At 43.4% G+C, this 27,509-nt stretch overlaps 1 protein-coding gene across 1 annotated transcript; it reads right to left on the reverse strand.

The window, feature by feature from the left end:
• Positions 1 to 33: 33 nt before the first annotated feature.
• LOC139617150 (dynein axonemal assembly factor 5-like) lies at positions 34 to 27,111 on the reverse strand. Its single transcript, XM_071473651.1, has 13 exons — positions 26,562 to 27,111; positions 25,609 to 25,793; positions 25,296 to 25,420; positions 25,016 to 25,134; positions 22,717 to 22,949; positions 21,955 to 22,179; positions 17,566 to 17,709; positions 15,942 to 16,110; positions 12,698 to 12,845; positions 9,407 to 9,557; positions 7,518 to 7,674; positions 7,122 to 7,313; positions 34 to 822 (listed from the first exon to the last, which is right to left on the reverse strand). The coding sequence occupies exons 1-13, from the start codon at positions 27,097 to 27,099 to the stop codon at positions 668 to 670; spliced, it is 2,541 nt and encodes an 846-aa protein (XP_071329752.1). The 5' UTR covers positions 27,100 to 27,111; the 3' UTR covers positions 34 to 667.
• Between the last annotated feature and the right edge of the window lie 398 nt (positions 27,112 to 27,509).

Below are 27,509 nucleotides of genomic sequence, written 5' to 3' on the forward strand. Positions count from 1 at the left end.
TACAATTACATGTTGCCATGTGTTTAAATTCAGTTACAGCATCTACTTATGATTATTCCTATTATATAGCTACAAGAAACATGGTTTCATTTCATATTCAGATTTATTTTTTATGCTATTTGTATTATAAACATCTCAATAGGTCTTTTTTTTCTTTCTTTTTTTTTTTTTTTTTACAAAATATGAAAAAAAAAAACCACACAGATCATGCTCATCCCATCAGGAGGCTGGGATGCTGAGTTCAGTACAGCCATGTTCTAAAAGATCTTATAAAGGTTTCATTAAAATATGCAAACACAACCACAGTGCACCAAATATCAATTTGTCTTCATTAAAACAAAACGTCAGAACCAAAATCATAAAATGCAAAGGATGCACAAAAATTGAACAAATGGTGAACTAGACATTCTGTATTAAAAGGACATGCTGAAAAGTTAACATAAAAAAAGTTCAGTCATTTGACAGAGTTAAGGCGCCACTGGATTTAAGGTCAGCAGCTAAATAATGGCTGAGTTTCATTTTAAGGTGAACAGCTCTTCCACGTTGGGCCATTTAACTGAAAACACAGCAGTTGTAGTTTATCAACCGGCGCTGATGAACAAAAAGTGACTGTTCTCTGACTGAAGGCACAGACTTCAGTGTGTGTTTGTTTTGTATGAGTTCCATGTCACTCAGGACAGTCTGCAGTAGTCTCTGTGGGCAGTGAGCTGATGTGCTGGAGCAGCTGGTCGCAGTAGAGAGGACTCCGCTGTTTGTCTCTCACAGCCTCCACCTCCCTCTTCAGAAGTACTGGGTGGACCGAGCTGCCTTTCTTTAGGATCTCTGGACACACACACACACACACACACACACACACACACACACACACACACACACACACACAAAGACACAAAGAAAGAAAGACAGACAGACAGACAGACAGACAGACAGACAGACAGACAGATGAGATCAGATCAGTGATATGAGATGGAAAAAGATAAACATGTTGTTTGAAAAACAACTAAAATTTAAGTGTTTACTGGTAAAAACACCCTTGTTGAAGAAAAGTGTAAAAATCAACAACATGCTATTTCAGTATTTTCACTAAAATGTACCCACAGCTGGCTCAGATGTACTGTCCAGTTCAGCAGCCTCAGAGTCCACTGTAACTGGCTTATATTTTGACTGTTTCTCTCCTGTACATCTCCCTGAGCTCACTTCAACAGTTTCTTTATCTAAACCATCAACTTGTCTTCTTGACCCCGTTCCAACAAGGTTGTTCAAAGAGGTTTTTTCTTTACTTGACACCTCTATATTAAGTCTGATTAACTTATCTTTATCAACTGGTTATGTACCGCAGGCTTTTAAAGTTGCAGTAATTAAACCTCTACTTAAAAAGCCTACTCTTGATCCTCATGTTTTAGCCAATTATAGACCTATATCCAACCTCCCCTTTATTTCCAAAATCCTTGAGAAGGTCGTTGCAAACCAGTTATGTGATTATTTGCACAGGAATGGTTTGTTTGAAGATTTTCAGTCAGGTTTTAGAGTCCATCATAGCACAGAAACTGCTCTGGTTAAGGTTACCAATGATCTCCTCATAGCTTCAGACAATGGACTTGTCTCTGTACTTGTCCTACTAGATCTTAGTGCCGCATTTGACACCATCGATCATAAGATTTTATTACAGAGACTAGAACATATGGTCGGCATCAAAGGAACCGCACTAAGCTGGTTTAAGTCATATCTGTCAGATAGACTCCAGTTTGTTCATGTTAATAATGACTCCTCTATCATAACTAAAGTCAGTCATGGAGTTCCACAAGGTTCTGTGCTAGGACCAATGCTCTTCAGTCTATATATGCTTCCTCTGGGAAACATTATTAGGAGGCACCAGATGAATTTTCATTGTTACGCAGATGACACCCAGCTGTACTTATCCATGAAGCCAGGTGAGACTAACCAGGTAGCCAAGCTTCAGGTCTGTCTTAAGGACATAAAAATCTGGATGACCAGTAATTTCTTACTCTTAAATTCAGACAAAACTGAAGTTATTGTAATTGGCCCAAAACACCTCAGAGATACACTATGTGATAATATACTGACTCTGGATGACATCACCTTGGCCTCCAGTGCTACAGTCAGAAACCTTGGTGTCATTTTTGACCAGGACTTGTCCTTTACTTCACATATAAAGCAAGTCTCTAGGACAGCCTTCTTCCACCTGCGCAATATTGCTAAAATCAGACCCATTCTATGTCTAAAGGATGCTGAAAAACTAGTTCATGCATTTGTTACCTCAAGACTGGACTACTGTAACTCTTTATTGTCAGGATGTCCCAAAAATTCAGTAAAAAGCCTCCAATTGATCCAGAATGCAGCAGCACGAGTACTGACAGGAACTAGGAAACGAGATCACATCTCTCCTGTGTTAGCCTCTCTGCATTGGCTCCCTGTAAAATCCAGAATCGAATTTAAAATCCTCCTCCTCACCTACAAAGCCATTAATGGTCAGGCACCATCGTACCTTGGAGAGCTTATAGTTCCCTATTTTCCCAATAGGGCACTTCGCTCTCTAAATGCAGGTCAACTTGTGGTTCCCAGAGTTTGTAAGAGTAGAATGGGGGGCAGAGCCTTCAGCTATCAGGCTCCTCTCCTGTGGAACCAGCTCCCAGTGTGGGTTCGGGAGGCAGACACCCTCTCTACCTTTAAGATCAGGCTTAAAACTGTCTTGTTTAGTAAAGCTTATAGTTAGGGCTGGCTCGGGTATGTCCTGACCCATCCCTTAGTTATGCTGCTATAGAGCTAGACTGCTGGGGGATTCCCATGATTCACTGGGCGCTCTCTCTCTATTTCTGTCTCTCTCCCCCTCTCTCTCTCGATGACCTCATGCCATTAACTTTGTTTCCTTTTCTCTCCCGTAGTTTGTGCTTCTCCTCTCTCTCCCTCTCTCTGTCCTCATTCTGCAGGTATCTCTGCCTCGGGAGCAGCAGGATCCAGATCCACCACTACTCATCTTTACTATTAACCACTGTTACCTGTCATCATTATTATTGATAACACCATTACCTACACAGCGAGGTCTCTCTCTCTCTCTCTCTCTCTTCTCTCCCCTCTCCTCCCCCTCCCCCTCTTTCTATCTTCTCCTAAACCCAACCGGTCGAGGCAGACGGCCGCCCACCCTGAGCCCGGTTCTGTTGGAGGTTTCTTCCTGTTAAAAGGGAGTTTTTCCTCCCCCCTGTCGCCAAGCGCTTGCTCGTTGTGGGAACTGTTGGGTTTTTCTCTGTAACAAAGTAAGGTCTTGACCTTACCCTGTAAAGTGCCTTGAGATAATGTATATTATGATTTGGCGCTATACAAATAAAAATTGAATTGAATTGAATTGAATTGAATACTTAAAGTTTTAAAATTAAAGTAATCATTGTGCAGCAAAACAGCCTCTGTCAGTGTTATATTATTATATATTACAGTAGCAGATTATTATTACTGATGAATTACTGTGAAAGCAGCCTTTTTTTGGTGTTGCTGGAGGTGTAGCTACTGTCAAATCCATGTGTGATGTAAAATATACAATATTCCGCTCTGAAATGTTGTATAGTAGAAATATAAAGTAGCATAAATTTAAATACTGAAGTACAACTTTAGGCTACTTTTACTTAACTTAAGTTCCGTACAGGAGTAAATGTAATTATAGTTATATTCCACCACTGAGGAAGACTTAAGATCTGAGGAATATTATATCTAATTATTTAGTTATACCTGTCCTGACTGCATATGAATGAGCATCGCTCATGTTGGTTTCAGATACAATACAGCAGGCAAAAAAAAAAAACAAACAAAAAAACCCCCCAAAAAACTATGGATATTTAACTCAACTACTTAGTTTTTGACTAGGGGTAAAGTCAGATACTGATCTAATGTGTCCTATAACTATGTTGGAACAGCAGCAGATGGCAGCGATGAACTACAGTATATCCACTCTGCAACCCAAACATGCAAGCGTCCTTTTCTTCCACTGGGAGGCGATAATTCTCTTTTCAAACCTTTTCTTCCATTCCCACACAGTCCGCTGGTTTTCAGAGGTATATAGAATTACTTAAATTGCTGTCAACTGGATAAAAGCTTCAGAAACCACAATGAAAAAGTGCTGTACCAGCGGTGACATGCCGTCACTCTGGATGACTTAGCTCATGTAAACTCATCATCTGATACTTGTCCTTGTTCTTCAAGGAGACGGAGGGGATTTTTAGCTTTTGTGTATACTGTACTGAGCTGGGATGGAGGAAGAGGAGGTGGGGCTCTGAATTAAAGGAGAACAATGATGACTTGTGAGGACTGAGTTATACCTGTGCCAACAGTCTGTGTGATTGAACAGGTAGCAGCCGTGGTGCCAGGACTGTGGGATTATCAGGGTGGAGGACTGAAGGAGCGATAGAAGGGAAGATGAAATGGAGGGGGGTGGCAGTGCTGTCCGTCATGCTGTCAGGACATGCTGCATACATCAAGCCACAACACAGATATGTGTTTGAAATCCAAGAAGCATAAGAATGGGATCAACTATTAAAGGAACAAAGAGAAAGAAACAGAAGAAAGAGAGTGGGAGGGAAAAAAAAAGAAAGCTTCAAACAGGGCCATGAGGATTGCTTCCACATTTGCGGCGCAGGCGGTTATGGGTGCTGTCAGATACAGACGATCACTCAGCAAGATGTGAGGTCATCTCATTTCACAAAGAGACTCCGAGCTGTCTACCAGTCAACTGTGCTTCATGGGGATCACAGTTTGAAAATCTGCACTGAACACAATGGCTCGTGTCTGTATCTTTACACTGTGTGAGCCAGATGATGACACTCTAAGGCTGGTACATGTGTAATGCACTTCTGTCATTACTGATGCATCTCAAACATTTTCAGACTTGATATTGAAGATGTTGAAAAAACTCTGCTAACAGCTCTCTTCATGACTGTCCCTCAACAATATAAACTTAGATCATTGGTTTTGATGGTTAAAACTGCTAAACTCAATAAATACAACCAACTACCTGACCCTCAATACTTTTCTTTTTTTAAAGGGGTGATTAATTTCCTAAAACTAAATTGTGCATTTTTGGGAGCTATTTTCAGCAGTGGAATAATAGACATTTAATGCTCTAGTGAGTGTTTACAGCAGCAGGACAGTGTATGTGAGATTGACTCAAAATAAACTACAGTGTTCATGCTCTTCACAATGGAGAAACATATCCCCCAGTGCATTGTGTAATGTGGCTCAGTGATGTGTTTTTATACACCAGTGAATGGACGGGCTTTGGCTACACAGACAATAAATGTTAGTAATATCAACTCAGTGTTGGTGTTGGTCAGAGATTTGTTGACAATAAGTAAAATATTAAGTATCAAGAGATTAATCCTCGACCCAGTATCAGCGTTGGCGGGTAACTAATTGGCAGAGCATCAGTTCAAAAGAAATCAAGCATATCCTGCTTGAGACGGCAAAAAAATTCTCCCAAATTGTTCCTTTCATGTTCAAATGTTAACATACTGTGTGACCGTATAGTTTTTCAAAGAGAATCCTTAAACCACACATGCACAGACATGACACGAAATCACTCAACTACAAGAAATACAGACGTAAAGTATGTGGGCAAAGGCCGGTTCATAAATGTGATTTATATGTGTTACAGACACTTGATAACCAATAGCAGCAACAAAAATGCTTATCGTCATTGCATGTCTTTCAAAAGCTATCTGGCATGGAATGGTATGGAAGCTGTTGCTGCATCTGGTGAGTGTGTGAAAGCCTTCTCCTCTTTTTTTTTTTTCCCCTCTGTCTCGCTATATGAAAATGAGAGATCCAGTAGTGAGGCCTCTCATCGCTGGCTAAGGCATCAGCGCTCACCTGTGTCCTGTCAGAAGTAATGACAGCTAACATCGATGAGAGTGGGAGAGAGTGAAAGTCCAGAGGAGCTGAGTCTCGGTTACGCACTTCAGGAGAGGCCGCTCAGACTTTCCACTGACACATGGATAAAACGCAGCCGTGAAGCTTCGGGCCGTCACAGAAAACACAGGGTATGAGAGGAGGAGGAGGAGAGATGGACAGATAAAAGATGGAGGGATTAGGCAGGAATGGGCGTGAGGACAGATGTGAGAAGGTGGTGAGGAGAAAGGGGGGGTTGGAGTCTCCATGTGGTTGTCATTAGTTGGGACCGTTGTGTGTGTGTGTGTGTGTGTGTGTGTGTGTGTGTGTGTGTGTGTGTGTGTGTGTGTGTGTGTGTGTGTGTGTGTGTGTGTGTGCGGGAGTGGGTGGGTCCTGGGTGGAGAGGTAGAGATTTGGTGTATTGGTGGGGGAATTATACAGATAATAACCTGTGAAGTGTTTCTCTCAGGTGGATGCTTATTCTTATCTGGATCTTGTGTTTGGCTCTTGAGGGCCACCTCCAGCCTAGCCCTGCAGGGACTTACTCTGGCAGGAGGTATTCAGCTGCTCTTGGTGATGAATTGTGTGAAAAAGAAGGATAATGGGGGGGCTTTTGAAATAAAGGAGAATGGGGAATCTGTTGGCAGTGTGCCACCACAATTATCTGTTTCCCTCTATGAGTGTCCGAGACACATCGGGCCGGTCTGCAGACCATCACGTTTAAACTCTGCTATCATTGCTGCCTCACATTCACCATTATCAGCCTTTGCGATCTGTGTCAGCTAAATATGTTTATCAGATTATCAAGGTCACAAGGTCCATATCACATCATTTCAAGTCAGACAGAGCGTGTGTGCATGAGGATATTTCATATTATATATCCCATTATGTTATATTCACAATCTTCCCTCATTCTTATTATTAAGTGGTATCAAGGACTGTCAACATTTCACTAAAGGCCAGCAAGAAAAAAGTTTGCGATATTTTGTTATGGTTGTGATTAAAAGTGAAGGGTTCAGGGAAAAGCTATGATACATTCCATGTGGAGGAAAATTTGAAACACTAATATTTTTGTTCACTTTCCTAAGATCCAGACTAATTATTCATTTCTGCACCCAGTTTCGACAGAACATTATCAGGACACGTGCGCAGCTTTGCTCTCCATCCACTAGCTATCAACACTCTATCCTCGTCTCTGAGGTCGCTGGTGCCAGCACCCCACCCAGTCTCACCGAGCACTTGCTCCTGCACCGAGGCATCGGGATCATCCAGGTGCAGAAGGAGCTGCTGGAAGAGGAGCTGAAGATGAGGAGCGCAGAGCTCAGGGTTGTAGTCTTTGGTCAGGTTGGACAGCCACAGCCCGAGGGCCTGCAGAGCCACGCCGCGCACCTCCTCGCTGCTGTCGTCCAGACGTTTCAGTAGCTCTGTGGAGGAAAGACACCCACACACAAGAAACAGATCACACGCTTACAAAATAAAAAAAAATCAATTTGATTTATTTCCTTTTATTTTATTTTAAATCAAGTCAAATGATTCCCCATGCAGTAATAAAAGCTACCACTGTGACGTGATTATACAGAACTAATTGCAATCCGTTCTCGTGAATTGTGACAGAATGTCACATTTACCAGGGTAGATTTTGTTGAGGGCCTCGGGGTGCAGACTGGTTCCGATGAGTCTGAGCATGGTAGATACACAGCGACAAGCAAACAGTCTGCCCGTCTGAGAGTCCTCTTCTAGAGCCGACAACACCTGGGGAGTGAACCTCTCCTCCAGACACAGCAGCTGCACGCAGAAAGGGCAAGAGAAACACACTCAGCTTTTAAACGTTAGATGATGAGATCAAAGTGTGCCCAGCTGTTTCAGACAATTTCTCACTAAAAGGAGAAATCTGCTCTCTAGTTTACAAATAATATTTAAAAACTGTGTTCCTGCGTAGTAAAGTTGGACATTTTCTCATGTAGATGTCCACAATGATAAAGAATGCACTCCTGTATTGGAGGTTATGAACTTGCAACTTACTGGAGCGGCTGCTTTGAGGCTGCATAGTCAGGACCACTTGCTTTAATGTCCAAAACACTTTCTAAAAATGTGTGCTTCCAATTCATTTACAAAGCTGAGTTATCGACAATGATAGACGGAAAGAAAAGGCTGGTTAGTGAGAGTGACAACACAAGCTTAAAGAACTTTTTTTTTTTTTTTTTTAACTCAAGTGAAATATCACATGAAGCATGACAGATTCACAGCAGGTCTGGATCAGTTTGTACAGACACATGGGCACAGAGCCCATCTTCAGAGGTCCAGTGAAGACCAATGTTTTCATCACACCAACAGATGAGAAACAGAGGAAATGGACAAACAAGGTGAGGCTGAGTGCCACGAGCCGCAGGCCGAGAGGTGATGGCTAAAACCTCTGTCACCCCGTCTGTTTGCTATCGAAACCACGAAGGCGAAACAGTAAAAAAAAAAAAAAAAAAAAAAAATGTGAGTGAGGGGAGAGTGAGGGAAGTAGACAGAAAGAGGAGGAAAATTTGGCAGAGAAGTGATCCGGCATTACATCAGTGACAATGTGAGGACGCCAAGTGTAATTGGAGCTGCTAATTGTTTTCACAGGGAGCAGTGAGGAAACAATGTCCTTCTAAGTGAAAGGCTGTTTGATTTGCTTGTGGAAATAACCTTCTGTTGTTATACTAGTCAGGACATGTTGTTTATTTCATCTCAACCCTAACCTCGTTTCTAACCCCACAGCCCAGAGTAACTCGGCCCTATTTAGTCAACACTTTTCCACGTTCTATTCTTGTGAGGACGTTTGTAGTAAAAGTTTGACCACACACCTACACCCACTCACCCACACCCAAGCTCACATTGTCCCCCAGCCGTTTGCTTTGCCTTGTAGTTAAAGACGTGTGAATAGAAGAGGTGTGTGAGCCAGTTCCAACCGGTCACTCAGCACATGCGAGGGCAAACACAGCCAGATGTGTGCGTGTGAGCACACATACTGTAACTGGGCACATGCTCCGACAGGCAGGTGCAAGGGCACGTCCCCGTGATGGGCTCCTACATATAACAAGGGCCCAGAACACTGGACGCATTGTTCCACAGGGACAAAGGTATGTGAACCCGCTTGCCCCGACGTACACCTGCTACCTGCTGCGGCCAACTCTTTCAGCCAAGGAGAGAAAGATGGCGGATAATATATTTTCCTAAATGGCCAAGAGGGACCATCTATTTTGTTGTGCAATGGATAAAACAGAGACTTTGAAGTAAATGTCAACTCCTGATGGATTAGAAGAATGCACTACCACATCTTTTCCTTTACAGCTGAGTCAATAAAAAAGTGTTTCTGCAGAGTGAGACCAGGAGTACGCACTACTGGAGGAGGTTCACATCCGGTGTTTGCTTCCAATACCTATGAGTCCCTTTGCACAGGTGGACGTAGATGTAACCAGTTTGTCATACATGCCTTTGTGCAGGCAGATGTGTGTGTGTGTGTGTGTGTGTGTGTTTGCGTATGTACCTGTCCAGGTGTGATGGCCCCTCCATGCAGCAGGGCCAAGAGACAGCTGAGGGCTGCGGTGCGGACGGCGGCGGCAGTGCGGCCTGCGTGCCACACCAGGTTAGGAAGCAGGACGTCACACAGGAACCTCTCGGACTCATCACGGAAATGCCTGGAAGAATGCAGAGAGTAAGAACATGGAGACGCAAAAGGAGAGGAGAAACACTTTTCTACTGCTTCGTTTGGCAACTAGCGAGCCACTTTGAGGATGAGTGTATGATGATGGCTTTTGGGAATGCAACGTGACAGCTCAGTTCATTAACAAGTGCAACATAATGCCTATACTGCAGTCCTTTTCTCACACTCTTTCAAAGGCAGACAGGGTGGTTGGGCAGCAGAAGGAGGCGAGGAGTATAACATCTGGGTGTCCTCTGTTCCCTTCTCCCTGTCTTTCCCATGCTAGCTTAGGCCCTCTGACATCCTCTCACACACTACTGTCTACACAGCTCTTTGCTCCAATCCAACTCCACAAGCTGTGGTTGCTGCCTCTAGCCTCTGTCTGTTCAGCTGTGTCTCAGTAACTTTGTCATGTATTTGATAAAGTGTGCTGTAATGTGTTAGTGCCAGCAGGGGGAGACTGTGTGCCACTAATGCAGCTGGGTCTGTGCTGCTGCGTTAACTCAGTCCTCTCGCCCTGTCAAGTGTTGAAAGCTCATCACGGATGACGGCAGAAGATGGAAAGACATATTTCCACATTACAGGGATGATGTCCAAGGGAAAGAAGACTAGGATTTTACCTTTCACTCGGATGTCTGTGCACACACACAACAGAAACACACACTAAGCGCCAGGGAAATTTGACTGTACATCTCATGGGTCCATACACAGTGGAGCTTCTGTAATGCTTACAAAGCAGCTGCAGAGCAAATAACTCAGAAGTTAATCCACAGCTTAACAAGTGACTGAGGATTTTTACACATTCTTTTACAATCTTATCATATACTTGTTCTATAAATATTTGTTGTCCAAACAACTGATTCAAAGAATATTATTATTATTATTAAATTATTATTAGTTATTTAAGTTTGTGGTTGACACATTCAAAGAACTTGGTCTCATGTGTTGCATAATACCGGAACATCTGAATATCAGTCTGATTATTTTTCATGTGATTTTGTATACATTTGACATATGGTGATATATATTGGAAATATCTATATCATTGCTGTGATAATTATTTAAACTATATTACCCATTCCCTTAAAGAATAATCAACGGATTAAAGAATCATGTTGTTTGATACATGCACAGTTGGACCTGCTTCATTTTTATCTTGTTTCACATTACTGACAGACATTATAGACAATCTGCAGAATTTAGAAAAGTCCTGGCAGATGGCAAACCACATTTGGAATAAGAAGAAGATCTCATCCAGAGCAGCAGTTTTGTTTGATGTCTCGAAAGCTGAAATTAAGACTAAAGACAGACGTCTTTTGCCGTTCACACGTGCATGAAAACGCACACTCTTATCTCACTTGGAAGTGGCACACGGGTTTGGCCTGCCACATCCAGGGAGAAAAAATATGAACTTTCATTTGTCACACATCACCTTCTACTTAAATTTCACATCCAGCTTTTTGATCACAGCACACAAATCCACATGAAACAAAAACATTATGGGTGCGTGTGAGGATGAAAGACACAAACATGCAAAAAAAAAACATACTTTCCCTTTCTGCTTGTTCTCTAGCGGAGCTGTCATTATGTCATTTTGGTTGTAGAACAAAGAGAAGAGGTTTTCTCTATGATTATCATTGTCCTCTTGATGACATACAGCATGTGTGTGTGGGCTACAATCTGCTGAGCAAAGATCAGGCCATAAATCATGAATGGAGGGATGAGATGAGTATGAATGGAAATATTATGGCAGACCGCAGAGCCCCACATAGTGTAAGTTAAGCATTTGTTTGAAACTTTTTGAAGGTGTAACATGATTTGTGTCTCCTGATGGCTCTGTGATTACCAGAGATACAGCTCAGGAATGAGAGACGCAGTTAGCAGCACAGGTGGCCGCGCTGTGAGTGGGGAAGAGACACAGGCTTCTTTTGTCTAAGATGCACATTTATGGATAAAATAATCTGATGAAAGCTCAAAGCAAAGTTCCAATTTCCACGTTTTTGGCAAAGGCGGCGGAATATTTTGGCTTAAGAGCACATCCTGTTGTTTATGCAACATATTTCACTGACAAAGAGATTATTTTGTCTTGTACTCTTTACACAGTTGCCAGGCACAGGCCAAAGGCACTTTCAACCCCCTCCAATACAAAGATTAGCAGTTTATCCCTTCGATTATCCAAAGGAAACACCTACCAACCCCTACAGACCTTTTGGCTGTAGGGTTAGGGCTAGGGACATGCTACGCAGATGTCTCTATGGCAACCCCATGGACAAGGTTTGTCTTTCTGATCGACAGGAGCAGCTGCTGTGATCACTGTGACCCGGGATGGGCCTCAGGCTTAATGCATTCCCTCAGATTAGAGAACTGAGCTTGGGCTGAAGGCTCCACAGCTGAGGACTCACAAGGGACCCTGGAGGGTGGGGTTGGGGGGGGGCGTCTCAGAGAGGAAGAACCCACAAACAGGAGCTTCTCTCTGGGTGTCAGACACCCCTCCAATCCTACTTCTGTCATCAGTCAATAATCATCCAAATTACTGACGAGACATTCAGACAGCATGTGCCACCTTCTTCTTCAGGCATGCTGGGAAGTGATTCATTGGAGTTAGTCTATATGATACTCCTTAAGGGACTATTTCAAGTCCAGTGGGACTCCCTGCAGTCATTTCTGGACTACCATTAACTGTATCATGCCTGACTATAACCCTATCGTGCATTACATGACTACCTGAATAAACCGCAGGTCCAAAAGAAACTGTGAGGGTTATAATGGCCTCATTGAAATACACCATTTTGTGTGTTTATGGTTCCTTGTGGGTGTGGCACTAATTTGAAGGTTAATGTGAAGCAAAGTCTAAAAATCACAAGCCGTGATAATAATGATGACTTGGAAAACTCAGACTAGACAAACCCAAATAACTGAGTGTAACATCGCACAATAATGAAAAGGTGGAACATTAACCTGCAATTCAGCAGGTCGTGTGTGTCTTTGTTCAATGGATAACATGAGAGAACTTTTCATTAGCCTACTAAAGGAACATTTCCTTCCAAATTTGGTTTCAGGAGTTACCTTGCTCTGTGTGTGTGTGTGTGTGTGTGTGTGTATTTCTGCGTGAATGTGTGCGTGTGTCCCTCTCACCCCCTGGAATCCAGAGTGTTGGCTGCATCCAGTAGCAACTTGGCAAGCATTGTGAAGGTGCTCAGTCTCATTTCTGGGTCTCTGTCTGGTTGGAGGCAGCTGCGGAGCAGGAGCATCAGCTGGCTCACAAACTCCCCTATCACTGGACCTGTAACACACACACACACACACACACACGTGTTGATACTATCATAATGTGCTACCTGCTGAAATCAACAGTCAATTGACTACAGTTCATTCTGTAACCAATCATTTTCAGCCTAGCCACTAAATACTAAACCTATCCTTTAAAACACTCTGAACTCTAGTGTGCATTTTTTTGGAAGGAGACACTTTTCATTCTCAATTTCTTTCTATGGCAGACAAGAAAAAGCCTACACAAACTCAAGACCTTTTTTGTGTTAAGCAGTGACCAGAGGGCTTGTGTTATTGAGCCCTCAATGGACTGGTGATTCAGTGACACAGAGCTCTGAGGAAATGAGACATAAAAAGGTCTTTGTGTGACACAGTGTCTCTATATATGTGTCTATTACAGGAAAATGAGAAACTTGCAGTGCAAGTGTTCCCAGTTACACTGATGCCCACACACACACCCACCAACAGTCTGACTGCATGTTTACAGAGCTATATATAGTAATCTGTGTGTGTGTGTAAGGAGTGATAAGTGCCCATGCCCTGTTTGGACTCAATTGTACAGACATGAGAGTAGACGAAGGAAATCCTGCAACTGCCCGAGGGTGGCGGCCAATGTCATAAAGAGATAAGGGGAAAACAGAAAGGGAGAAAGAGAGAGAGGCCACGGGAGACATACTTCATCCAGCGGGAATGTGTGAATCAAAGGGTGTGTCATTTAATCAGGGGTGTTAGAGCAGACGTCTGCAGGTCATCTCACACTGACTTCAGATATGACAAGGCAGCAATAGGAGATTTCAACACAGTAACAGACAAACACACTTTTCATGACTGCTTAGAAACGCGGTCAATGTGTATCCTGTCCTTGGGCAAGGCACTAAGACAGCCCTACCACAGAGAGAGAGAGAGAGAGAGAGATTGCCCCAACTACACACAAAGGATCAGACATTTTAACACCAGCTGAAGAACAAAAGACTGAGAAGGATATGAGAGGGCAATAATTATTCCTGTCTCCAACAAACACAGATGGAGTGAGTGAAGAGCTGTTGAGCAAGCAGAATGACCAATTCTCAGTTGTCATATTAACTACCGTCAATTGTTCAGCAGAAGGCAGATTTCCCTGAGTCATGTGCACATCAAACACAACGTCCACACGCTGTCTGTTTTGCTGCCTGTAATAAAGTTCTTGGGTCGTGTTAATAGACCAAAGATCACATCTGCAAGACAGCCCCAGTCAAATTATTTGTATGTGTTCCCACTGGCTTGGCCAATGAAGCTGAGTCTGACAGAATAAAGTTGTAGCCATGACAGGAGACAATGCTTCAAATATGGTTGATGCTGCAAAGAAGCTACAAATTCTAAAATATGGATGCTTCACGCACATCTTCAACGCAGCAGTGCAGAAGATCTGTACAAGCAGCACAGGTCCAAGGTGGGCACAAGCTCCCCTTCTGTTCCTTAAGTTAAAGCATTGAACAATGACCAGAAAAGTGCTTTTGCAGAACATGATATCACAGTGAAGTTGACCTTTGACCTTTTGGATATAAAATGTCACTTCATCATTTTGTCCTATTTGACATTTGTGTGAAGTTGCCATTTTTTGTTTGTTTGTTTGTGCATTGTTTGAGTTAAAGATGTTACTGAGGTATCGTGTTCCAGAGAATGGGACGGAAACACAGACATACAGACTGACAACCCATAAACATGATGCCTCCAGTTAAAGCTGTCGCCTGCACAAAGGCTTAATACAACTTAGGAAGGCTCAGAGCAGCATTCAACATGCACAAATAAAAACACACACACGTACACACATGCTGACGCACACACTGAGCTTCAAAGTGGCCTTGATCCCGGGGAAGGTCAAGAGCAGGCGGCTGTGGTGCTGTTTGATGTAGTGACCTGCATGGAGATCACTGAGTGGACTTAGACTGCACTGGTCAGTTTGCCGTGGGAGTGTGAATGTGTGAGTGTGTGTGTGTGTGTGTGTGTGAGGATTAGAGGGGTACCCAGCTGCCTAGTCAATTAGAAAGAGAAGAGAGGGAGGAGAAAGAGGTGGAGATGAAAGTGTGGCACAGGGAGGTGCTGATGATGGAGGATTATATGGTATGGGGGGAGGTAAAGTAAAGTCTCAGCACCAAAGACAGGGTCACAGCTTTTTAACCCGCCGCGCCACACACACCCATACCCACACAAGCACAGACTAACCCCTTTAGACAAGTCTGAGACACACTGACTGACTGACAAACAGAGGGAGAGACGGGGATTTACAAAAGTCAGTAAGTCAACTGGTGCTAATGACAGCCATGTTTTTTTTTCTGTTTGACCATGGCGCTCTCTGCTTGGGTACCGAAAGATAATGAAAACCTTTTCCACTATGCTTCTGAGTGAGGGTCATTGATGGGCATCCTTTTTGGACAACAGAGTGGAACAGCACACATCCGTCACTGCATCACGCAATAAATCATACAGAATTTCACCTTAAACATTTGACAGCCCTCACATCCGTCAAGCAGAGCTGACACTTGCTGTGACACTTGTCCAGGTTTCGTTGCCTATATGCACCTCAATAGCTTACCTCAGGAGTAGAGTGGGACAATATATATAAACATAAATGAGGAGGATGCTTGCTGCTGATTTTGTGAGCGTGACTGCCAGAAAATGATAAATCCAGACATATTTTAAACTATTTTAATAAATTATCTGGAAACTTTTGTTCAAGACAGAATTTGGGTCACCTGCTGTACTTGCTGTGATGATGGATCATGTGCGAACAGGACAAATAGCTTGGTGCTTAAAATATGATGTAACATGTTGTGTCTGAACAAGTTCAGGAAAGAATGGCTTCACCAATCACACCATGAAGTAATGCTTAATAAAACATTACAAAGATTATAGTCTCACTGACATGCTGGGGTGAAAAGGAGCCAAAGAGCATGTTCAGATTGATGACTGACGCAGTTATTTTTTCATCATTAACAAGGAATCTGACTGATTGATCTCTTAAAGCTCGCTGTATTTCTTTGGCCACTCTTGTGTCTTGATATGTGCAAACCTCAGCACCTGCGGTATGATTTTGGCAATGTCTTGTGCACATTCAGGCTTCACTTCTCACCTGACTGTATGACTACGATATGCAGTTGGAGTCTCTGTGGGGAGTAACTGGACCAAGTGTTGACAGAGGCAGACAGCCAGTCCAGCAGCTGGTCCATATGTTGTCTATAGAGCTCCATCATTGAGTCCAGGCCCTGCACCTTACACAAGCACTGTACACTCTCCAAGGCCTGAGGGAGAGAGGGATAGATGGAACAAAATTATGCCAACAATGTCACGCTTTTTAAGGTGCAATTTGTTTATTTGAAATCAAAGAATTCAGTCAAAAAGGTCAAAAGCATAAAGACAGAATATTGGGTGGGTGAAAGAACAAACGAAGAATCAATGTGAATAAGTGACACCAGCATCCTGTCTGAGTTGTCTTCTTGTAATTTCAGGAATTCTTCAGGTCACGCTCACATGGGAGGCGCAAAACCATCATGTGAGACCATGGGAAGAACAACACTGCAGACATGACAAGGTCTCACACAGAAAACCACTTAGAAACAAAAACCCTGACAAATACACAGGATGTCACAAAGGCACAGGAACTGACACAAACGTGCACACACGCACACACAGACACACACCAATAAAGCTGGGCTGAGAGGAAAGGGCAGGAATGAGAGATAGCAGGGTAAATAGTTAGGGCAGGGTAAGAGACCTTTAGGGCACTTCATAGTTCCCTTCATAGTCCCTCGGGGATGGACAGGGACAGAGACAATGTCTGAGTCACAGATTGGCCCTTTCAGTAGAGAACTAGACAACCCTGAGCTGTCCACTGATGGGAAAGACGTGCCCCCTTTGTGGGAAAGCAAGTTTGATTTTTCCTCTGCGTCCGGGAATGCCCAAGGCCATTCTCACCCTCCCTCTCTTTCTTAATCCATTCCTTCCCATCTCTTCTGTAATACCGCTCCCTGTCTGAACATACACACAGCAGACGGACGTAAACACGTGCACACACTAGTGGACGATGTGGTGTCTGGAAAGCATCAGTGCCGGGTTCCTTCCCACTCCTCTCCCTGTCATTAGCCTCTTATGGCGACAAGAAGTTAGGCGACACACTGGTCTCAGACACCAGTGGCTTCACTTGTCAATGTTCCTGTTTGTGTCTTTGCATTTGGAGGCTGGCCGCCACACAAAAGCTTGTTAGTTACATATCAGCTTGTTTTTGTGACCTGAGGAGGTGTTCTGGAGCCATAAATGGGGTTGGGCTGATGACACACACCTGCCAAGGAACACAGCTCATGCCTCCCTATCTGTTTTTTTTTTTTTTTTTCTATTTCTGTCTGTCTTTCTCTTTCTCCATATTTCACCCACCTCCTTTCACCCAAGACTGGATTTAAAGTTCCACTCCAAAGGTGCAATTTCAGCTCCCCTGGCTAAGTGGGTAATTATACTGTTAGCCATGCCCACTTTGAACCTGTACAAATGCTTACATTCCTTGAACAGCTCCCTTGCTTTATAAAACCAGCTTACCTTTCTAATAAAAGGGGATGGAAAAAGGAAAATTGAAGAGAAAAAAGGGTTAAAAGAAATGTGCCATTTCAGAGTTAAACATGCTGGTTTTGCCATAGTGCTGGCAGAGCAGCAGAGAAGATAAATCTGGGACTGTGTCTTCGTACTGTTAAGTTATGTTTTCTCACCTTTTCACTGAGAGTTGCTTCAGTGGAGAGGCTCTGGACAGTGACCAGCACCTGCAGCAGCTGCAGGCTGACCGAGCCACAGTCTGACTCACACTGACACAGCAGCACATCCACACAGGCCAACAACTGTTCCAAATACATAACCTGGGAAAGAGGGAGAAAGGGAGAAGTATTTTAAGATTGTCTTGTCTGGTTTATAACAGATGTGAGTCCTGTGAGAAGGATTCAGTTTGTGTGCTCACTGTGTCTTCCAGTGAACCCCATTCCATTTCATTCCTCAGAATCCCCTTTTTCTGCCCCACTCCCAGTCCCTCTCCACTTTCTCCGCCACAGTACATCTCCTTAATACACTCTTCAGTAACTCTAAGAGGTGATCCCACTTTTTAACCAAATAAGTCCTTCCTAATTGGTGCAAGTATCAAAGTGACCACTTGTCTTTTATGTCAAACAAAAAAGTGATCCACCAAGATACAATAGAGAACTAGTGAGAACTTTGTTTCCATCTCTGAGACTGAGCGTGTGTGAGATTTCCATCACTTGTCAGCCAGTGTTGTGGTGAGCTCATGTTTAGACAAAGACCTGTGGCACAGGCTAATTTCCATGCCATCACTGGGATCATGGCCTCTTTTCCTGTTTTCTCGCAGCCTGTCATTATAGCTGGATGGGGGAGGGGCGGTTGACTTGAGAGTGTGTGTGAGTGAGAAATTCTCAATGTACACTCATACCTAAACATTTTCTCCATCACTCAAAAAGCACAGCCGCTCAGATACCACAAACCAGAGCTCTATCACTAGGGGGCACACTATCTTTTCCCAAATTTGAGAAGCCATTGTGCAGCACAGCTTGGCATTAGTCTGGAAGAAAAAACAAGTGTTAAGCCAAGTAAAGATGCTCAGAGTATTAAAAAAAAAGCCAGGATTTGTTAGGCGGAAGGGTAGCTAAGGGACTTCCAGTCTGTGAGACACATGAGCAAATGTTTTTTATTTTGCAACGGAGTGTTGAACACACACTGGAAAAAAGTTTGCTACACGTATCTTGAGTCCAGGCTGTTAGTTAAGTGTGCAAACACATTTTCCTGATGTAGTCTGAGGCTAAAACTCAACTTCCATGCAGCCCTGAACAGCCACGACTTGCCCTCATTTCTTCAGCTAACGAGACTCAAAATACTTACACAGGCTTACACAAGTGTGCTCATTCCCTACTTGTGTGAATATGTTCAACTAGTCATTGATGGGGGAAATCCCTGCCCGTGACCAAGTTATTCACTGGCACATAAACACAGCGGGAGCTCAAGGGAGGCAGTCGTGGAAAAAACATAACAAACACATTAGCGTACACACATACGGACACACATAATATACATGGGCAGAAAGTAACTATTAGGGCTGGCCGAAAGAGAGAAAGAGGGAGAGCGGAAAAAGTGGTGCGGTGTAATGACTAGGTGGACACCTGGAGCCAGGTAAGATACACCTGGTTTCATTGGCCTGGGCACGCTCCAGGGGCCTCATTACACAGTGTGTGTGCGCATCTGTCCACCACTGGATACATCAATTACACGCACGACTCCACTTTAAGGAGCCATACCAGGCGATAGATTCCTATCCAGCAGGGAACCCACCCCCCGCAGCTACTAATGTTGCTAAGGCAACAGGAAAACAAACACTGGTGCCGGTGGATGTGATGCCGACCCTTTGCAGTAAGGTAAAGTTTGTTCTCCTGCCTTTCTTCTCCTCTCTTCATCTGTCATTCAATAGAGCAGTGAGCAGTATGCAGCTGTCATTCACGAGAAAGGGCAGGTATGCAGGAAGACATGCTGATGTATCGAGGTATGTTTGCGAATTCAGCAGAAGAGTGAAACTGAGAAGTTTGTCCATGCGCAGACAACATGAAAAGGGACATGCTGATGTATATATCTGGTCTATTGTAGGTCAGGCACTTTTTAACAGTTTCACCAAGACAGCATGCACTGCCAGGCTCCCTCTTTATGCCGCTCTTCCTCTTTCTCATCACTATCTTTACTCATTTATACCAGCCCTGCAGATATTGTGATGCTGGCGTCGCCATGGCAACTCACAACACTGTGACACTCAGCTGTGTAAGGTGTTTGCGATGGCGGTTGTTAATCTTCTGTGGAATACCCCTTTAAAAAGAAGCCCATGTGTATAAGCATAACACCCAATACAAACTACACAGGGTACCTCAGAACACGGTGGCTTCTCTAACCACTGGCTTGCCTTTCATTTACCCTCAAGCTCTTGACATCATCCTCAATTTATAACCAATATTTTTATTTTGTGCCGAGCATCTGTCATGTATTTTTGTAAGCTGTCTTTTTCCCCTGCTGAAATAAAGAAAAGAAAACAGGCACTTGAAAGAGTCGGCGAGGTTAAGTTGTGCAGAAGCATCATATATCAGCTTCCAAATCTTCGGCTTGTTCCCCGCACTCCCCATGGAGCCTTGCAGTTCCCCCTGCCTCCATTCACTTTGAAGATTATTTATATTTCATTTCTTAACAGGCTTCATTTTGTCCAAGTCAAATTTCACTTTTTCTTTCTCTCTGTCTCTGGTTCAAGTTGCACATAACTCTCTCAAGTTGGATCCAAATGTACATACTTTTAAAGTTCTTAAGATGCCTTATTTGAAAAAAATATAACAAGGGTACTGAGTCTGCCATTTCTATATATTTGCTATTTTCATGTCTGCAGGTAACTAAAGCATTATCAGATACAAGTAAATCAGTCCTCTATGAAGGATCTGAGGGCTAACCAACACTCTGTGCAGGAAGTGAGTGCACAATACTCTGGGTCCGCATTTCACCATGGACAGAAAGAGAGAGAGAGAGAGAGAGAGGGATGCAGGTGCTCCTGTCTCCAGTGTTGTTATTTACAGCTACACAGTGATCTGGCCCTGCTCCCCGCTATGAACCCTGCCTGTTGTCGAAGAATGTTGCAGGTGCTGTGTCTGGGTGAGCTCTTGAATCACAGTGCTCTATGCTTTGCCCTCTGAAACAGAGACAGAGGGAGATAGATGGAGAAACAGACAGAGAGGAAGCAGAGGTCTGCCTCCATCTGTGCGACAACGTGTGACCGTCCCGTCCTGTTAGTTCTTTCTCTGGTTGACCCCGCTGGGTGGCGATGAGGGAAGACAGAAGGGGGTCAGCATCCCTCCCCATTTATCACTGGCCTTGACCAGGCAGGCTTTGAAATTTCAGGGATTCTTTTAATGGTGTAGATGAACCACAGCCCGGTGCTGAGACCTTACATGGTTACATGGCTATAAAAAAAAGACAAAGACTAAGCACTGCCTTGTCTGCTCAGAGGGGTCAGAGCAGCCACGCAGGGGTCACGTGAAATTAGTGGATTTTTGTTATTATTATCCCAGGGAGGACATTCTTGCTGGCTTCAATGGGAGGGGGGTGGGGTCATGGGTATAGGTGAGTCAGTACTGCGGCAGGATCAGAAAATAACTCTCTGCCAGACAACTGTTATTTTGATTCTGAAAGAGAAACATATTTGGTGGAAGAGGAAAGGAAGCGGGAAGGAGTCTGCTCTGGACTCGATGGGATTTTTCCACTGGTAGATTGTTATTTGTAGAAACACTGAAAAGGCATTTTTAATCATTTCTTTTACTATGATACCCCCCCCCCAAAAAAAAAAAACCAAAAAAACAAACAAACAAACAAACAAAAAGAGTCATTCAACTCTGTGGGCGCACATTTCACAGTTGTGTGTGAGCAGAGAGGTTTTGATCATAGAGCTGAAATGTTAGATTTGAAAAACACCATGTGGCCGGACTGTCACTTCAGCAGGGTCGGCATTTTGGAGAATTACTCAACGGTGAACCCACTGAACTCACTGTGTACAGTACGGCTATTGAAAACTCTTCAACTAAAGCCCTTTTAAGAGATGTGGCACCTTATCATGAAACCTATTTCCATAAGGGACAAATTAGGCAAGAAATATACAGTTTGACTGCAGCACTGTCACTGCCAAAAATAAGAGCGCTAAGGTACACAGAGAGAGTAGAAAATGACCTTCTATGACACTGCCAAGATCACCTAACAAGACTGGAAGGGAAACAGCTGGTGCACACAGATCAGGGGGGGAAAAAAATCAAGACATGGCAACCAACGGGGACAGAGAAAACCTGGCAAACCTGTCATCAAAACAAGTCTGAGTTTAATGTTTTAATATTTTAAAAAGAAACTCCCCTTTCACAGTAAACTTCAGATGTGCAACTACTCTAATGAAGCTACTCAGTTAACAACAGTAGAAGAATGTGGTTTCAATGGGTGCGAATAAGGTAGATACTGGCAAAGAACAGCCTTCCCCAGGTAAATAAGTTAAAAACAGGTCAACCACAACCAAACCCAAGCTTCCCTCTGCTGACCTGTTGATATTCCTGGCAGACGTCGGGCTGGGCCAGTGTGTTGGCGATCTGTTCGAGATGTGGTTTAAGGAGGGGTTTGGAGCAGCCACCCAACATCGCAGCAAGCACCATGAGGGGGGCCCAGGGATGGGAGGAAGAGTAGGGGCTTGTCACATGATCCAGCAGCAGCTTGAGGAAGACAGCCGGAGGGACAAAGGTCCCCAACAGTTTAGCAGCTGCCAGGCACTAGATGTAGGTAAAGAAAGAGAGAGGAAGACAGTGAAGAGAGACATGAGGGAGTGTAAAGGAGGGCAAGAACAACAGGAAGTCTGCTTTTAATCCGCCGTACATCAAAGATCTGCACAATCCTCCTACGTAAACAGGTGCATCCCAAGTCCTTGAGCCCTGCTTGGTCCAGTCTAAATTGAGAACAGTGAGAAACTCACATGCCACTAGAATTGCTGACTCTAGGCTCAACAGATGTATCCTGAAATCATCCAGTCTGGTAATAACTGAAATATCACCAAGCAATTCTACTGTCTGTGCAGAGGTCAAGAATTACAAAACACCACATTTGACCATCCAAAAAAGGAAACAGTATGATGTGTAACATCTTGTTAGTCTGATGAGTGGAACTTACTTATTCTCAGTGCAGACTGATTTGTTAATTAAAACACTGCATTGGGCATTTCTCACTATGTACCATGCATATAAAACTTATTTTTTCTTTACTTGTAAAAACTGAAAGTCACAAACTTCTCCCCACCCTCTCCTCGAACTCACATTGCTGACCACGTCCCTCTCTGTGTCGGTGCAGGCCCGGTAGAGAGTGGCCAGGAGAGGCTGCATATGCTGGGTGCTGTGGTCCTCGGCGTGGAGCAGCAGCACAGAGAGCAGCTGGGCTGTCCTGACCCGCGTGGGCACCAGCCAGTCGGTTACATCGTGGCTGATGGCTGGCACCAGCCTGCCCAGGTTTCTTATCACCAACTCTCTGCAGCCCAGCCCTGGACGCTCCACTGGAGGAGAGAATGAATGATTTCTCTCTATGTGCAGTATTTTTCGAGAGCTTGTGGAAGCAGCATTTACAGAACAATAGATATCATTGATTTACAGGTATTTGAATGTATGTTGACTGTGCACCGACTCATCATATTTTCTACCTGTAAATTCTTATGATTAAGATTTCCCCACAAGAGACTTGTCAGAACAAGTGAAACACATTCTCAAACAAAATCCTGTATCCCTCTCTCCACCCTCCTCTCCTGCCCTCTTTCTTTCTCTGTCTCACCTTATTCTTCTCCTCCTAAAAGGCACACTAATGAGAGAGGAAGAGGGGACTGAAGGAAGACAGAGATAAATCACAGAAACACACAAGGGCAAGACAAAACAAGCCCCTTTCTGGTCGTCTCTCACTGTCTGACAGTGACCTCTTCACACTGGGAGGCCCGGCAGATTTATGATGGCAAGAAAGAGAAAGACAAAGAGGGAGAGGGAGCCTTTTCCTTTCCTTTCCTTTCCTTTCCTGTCCCCAGGCTCAGCCTGTATTCATCCACATTGCCACATGTGTAACTGTGGGACACATGTCTGAGCTTTAACCAAAATGCAGGGCCTAAGAACTCTACCCCTGACACACACACACATACACACACTTGCCTGGCCCCACAGGCAAGCCGTGGTCACCATGTTCAGGTTCACACTCATTCCCAGCCCCAAGGCAGACACTTATCTTTCCAAGCCAGTGCCTGCCCTGAAAACTACGCTGTCATACAAAGCATCATATTTTACTGTATGTAATAACCTTGAACAGCTGTAATAAAGGGAGATGATTTAATGCAGCGAGGTAAATTTACATTCAAAATTTACATTTGTGTTTAACTGGTGTGACAGGTATTTTATTATGCAGACCAGTGAAGCCTGTGCACCTGGAAACTTAGCTCTGTTTTCACGCTGGAACTCAAACACCATTCCAACCTTAGATTTAACCTAAATTAATCCGTCTACTCAAAGAGCCAAAAAGATCATCTTACAGGATGTTAGAAAGTCTGAGTTTATCGTCTGAGCTTAAGCTGGATCCAAAGGATTTTTCTGCTCAGGTTGTTTCTGAAGCTAAACACTGAGTCTGTCTAGACAGTCTAGCCCTTCCATCACACAGACCCAGCATAAAGTTTTTCCTCACTGCTGTGTTGAAAAATTGCAACAATGAATGCTAACAACAGCTTTAGGTGGCGGGAGTAATAACGCTACCACCTCCCCCTGCACTCTCTAACCTCTCCCACAGGGATGTATGTGTGTGTTCTTGACAGCAACAAACACCACTCACTTTTGTAGAATTTGTGTATGATGCTCAGGTAAAGAAGTTACTTTTTGCTTGCTCTAACTTGCTATCAGACGTCACAAGGTCTACAAAGGTTCTTCTCTTCAAACCCATGGGTTGGTTATTAATATGTTAAACAACACACCAGTGGGATGATACCTGGACACATTTCTTTGAGTGAGTAGAGTAGCTCACATGAACATATTGCCCTAGAATACGGGTTGATTTCCCTTTCAGCCTCTTGTCAGCTTGCCAAACTGAATTTCAATAAAATAAGACTTATTCACCTTAAAGCACAAGAGAGATATGCTACTGAAGAAGCACGAGATAACTTCGACTAAGAAGGAAAGATGAATGGTGCAGCTGTCTGAATTTGACTGCACTGATGCCAGCAACGGACATATTATATTAATAAGTCCTCTCTCTGCAACTGACCCAGTTTAAAGTGTGATAGCCAGATCAAATAACTGGGGATGATAAGCCAAAAGACAGAGAATAAATCAATCTTACCCTTTTGATAAATATCTTTACATAAAAAAATGAAAAATAAAAAAATAAGATGAACTCTTAGAGCTATATATGAATGAATATGCACATGTAAAATCTAAGTAATGGGGCCGTTGTTGATGGTCAGAGTTCTTCAACAATCATTCTGTTCAGTTTGGATTCTATCTCATCTCTCTAACAAATTACCAATCTTTTTGCCTATCTAAATTAAAAATCGCAGAGAGCAGGGAAGAAGCTGCTGCTTTGCCAGCTGTGACTGACCTCCTGGTGGGTAGAAGGGAGGCGGGGTGAGGAGGAAGTCCATCTTGTCCTTAATGTCATCCTCATTCTCCTTCTCCCACTGTGTGCCTATCTGTCTCCATAAATCAGCTGCGAGAAGTCTGCAGGGGAGGAGTGGAAGAGCATATGTTAAAGAAATGTTACAGGTATTTAGATAATTAAACTCACCCTGACCTGAACCTGAAGAATTTTATAGGACATATTAGTGTGGCATACTGTATTATAAAGTAAAGGGGGACGTCTGAAGTATCCAATATATTACCTTATTTCTGGGATCTCATCACTGATGCTGCTCAGCAGGAGTGGGATGAGTTTGTGGAAGTAAGAGTATCTGTCTCTCATGTGAAGTAGCCAATCGCCAACAACTGCAGTCACAGCTTTTCTCACCTGGAAAACCAAAAAAGGCAGAGACGACAAGAGCAAAAATTTTGGACTATTGGTTTACTCAAACCTGCGATGGCAAGCTTTTTTTGGTGAAGATGAGCGTGAGCCCAGGGGGTGAATAATTTAACAAGCAGGACATGTAAGGACACACAGAGGGAGTTCTAACTGTGGATTATTTGCAAATACTGAACCTGTGGTGAGTCATCGAACAGTCTCTGTGCCAGGTGAGAGAGTACGTCATCCACGTTTTTCCCAGTGCCGTGCTGAATGACTGCCCCGGTGGCTTCGATGACAGACACTCGTACTCGGGAGTGCTGATGAGCAATCGTCTGCATGAGAGGCTTGACCAGACTCTCAGCCTGCATGTGAAAGTGCTCTGAGGAGAAAGAGGTGAAAGGCACTTCAGACCATCAAATTCAGTTACCGTAGGTCTGGTTGAAACATTTATGTATTATTAATATTTCAATAAGAAACTGGATATATTCTGGGATTTGAGTTACCATAACATTTCGATATTGCTTAGTTTTGTGATTTCAAAGGCTGAATTAGAGCCCTGTACTGATTGCAGGGAATTTTTGATTGACAAGAGTGTCTGTCCTCTGACACCATCTGAATGAAATAAAGAATTATTCAAAATGACACAAGTTTGTGAATTCATCTGACCGTCCATGCTGTCCAAAATGAATAATTACAGGTAACTAGGCCCCCTTAGCTTTGGAACCCCTCTTGCTGAAGTATCTTAGATAAGCCAAATAAAAAAATAAGGGTGTTAAAATACATTTTAATACAATTTATTATGTTGATTATGTTTTATTATGTTGGTAGTTAGTTGATAAATAGAAAATGTATAGACTAAAACAACGATTTTAGTCCATCAATAGGGGTGCAAGACATTGTGGCATCTAAAAGTGATCCATATAAAGCAAAATGACCTGATGTAAATCATACATACATCTTCAACTGGTTACAACGGGTCTGACTTTGGTTGTTGTCGAATAATAATACTTCATTTTTACGTTAAATAGTAATGGGGAGTCTCTGGATACTAATGATAACCAGAGTTCATGTATTTTGCCACTCAACGTCTGCGTGCCTTGAAACCATGGCAACAGACTTCATCAACAACACAAAGCGCTTCACCAACCTGGCACACACTTCGCAAACTTTACTGTGCATTTGCAGCTTTCTCTTTTGACATCCGGGAAAGGGTCGACGACGGTCCTCTGCAGTATGTTGATCATTTCGTTCAGATACGGCGCTAAATGCTTCCCGCACACCTCCACCGTCAGAGTCAACATCTCCACGACCGACAGCCGAAGCTCCTCCGCCGGCTCCAGGATCTCTTTCTCCCCGAGCCTCCGAACCAGGCACGGCATGAGATAAGGCAGCGACTCCTCCGGTTTGGGGACGTAACGAATAAACTCTGTTATCACAGTTATTGCGGTTTCTCTGCATCTTTCCATCGGATCTGACAGACATTTAAGGAGAGGCTTGAGGAGGGCGGAGAAGACATCCTGTAAGACGCTGCTGGAAAGTCCTTTATCCACAGTCTCTCTCTTGATTTGCTCTAGAGCCCTCTTTCTTGTCGCCTTGTTGTCTTCGTTCAGACAGTTTAAATGTCGGGAAAGTCCTCTCAAAACTTCAGAGGCAGCATGTTCGTCTCCGGCCGCCATCGCTGCCATCTTGACTGTCGTTATGGCAACCAGGAGCTGCACGACAAACAAACGCCTGCTTTACGATAGTTTACGATTCAAAAACTCAAACTTTATTCACATTCACAAACACAACCCTTACTTTTGAATGATGTCTGAACGTTCTTATGGGCCTATCCTCTGATTTATGTCTGTGTTTTTATTTGATCATTCCAATGTTTCATGCAAATTATCCCATAATCTAATCTCTCTGTAAAGGATTTGTTCCTTTCGACTGTGTCTCTAGATGTCTATAGAAATGTTAACACAAAAAATACAAAATACATAGTGTCATATAACACCAAATTTCCTAATCTGAATAAAAATTACAATAATTAAATAAACCTGCTGTTGAATACAACAAACATAAAATTATTATGTATTATTATGTAGCAGTCTTT

The sequence above is a fragment of the Trachinotus anak genome, unplaced genomic scaffold (genome assembly GCF_046630095.1).
Source record: "Trachinotus anak isolate AG129_WGS33_773 ecotype Australia unplaced genomic scaffold, CSIRO_AGI_Tana_v1 ptg000003l, whole genome shotgun sequence".
Classification (NCBI taxonomy): domain Eukaryota; kingdom Metazoa; phylum Chordata; class Actinopteri; order Carangiformes; family Carangidae; genus Trachinotus; species Trachinotus anak.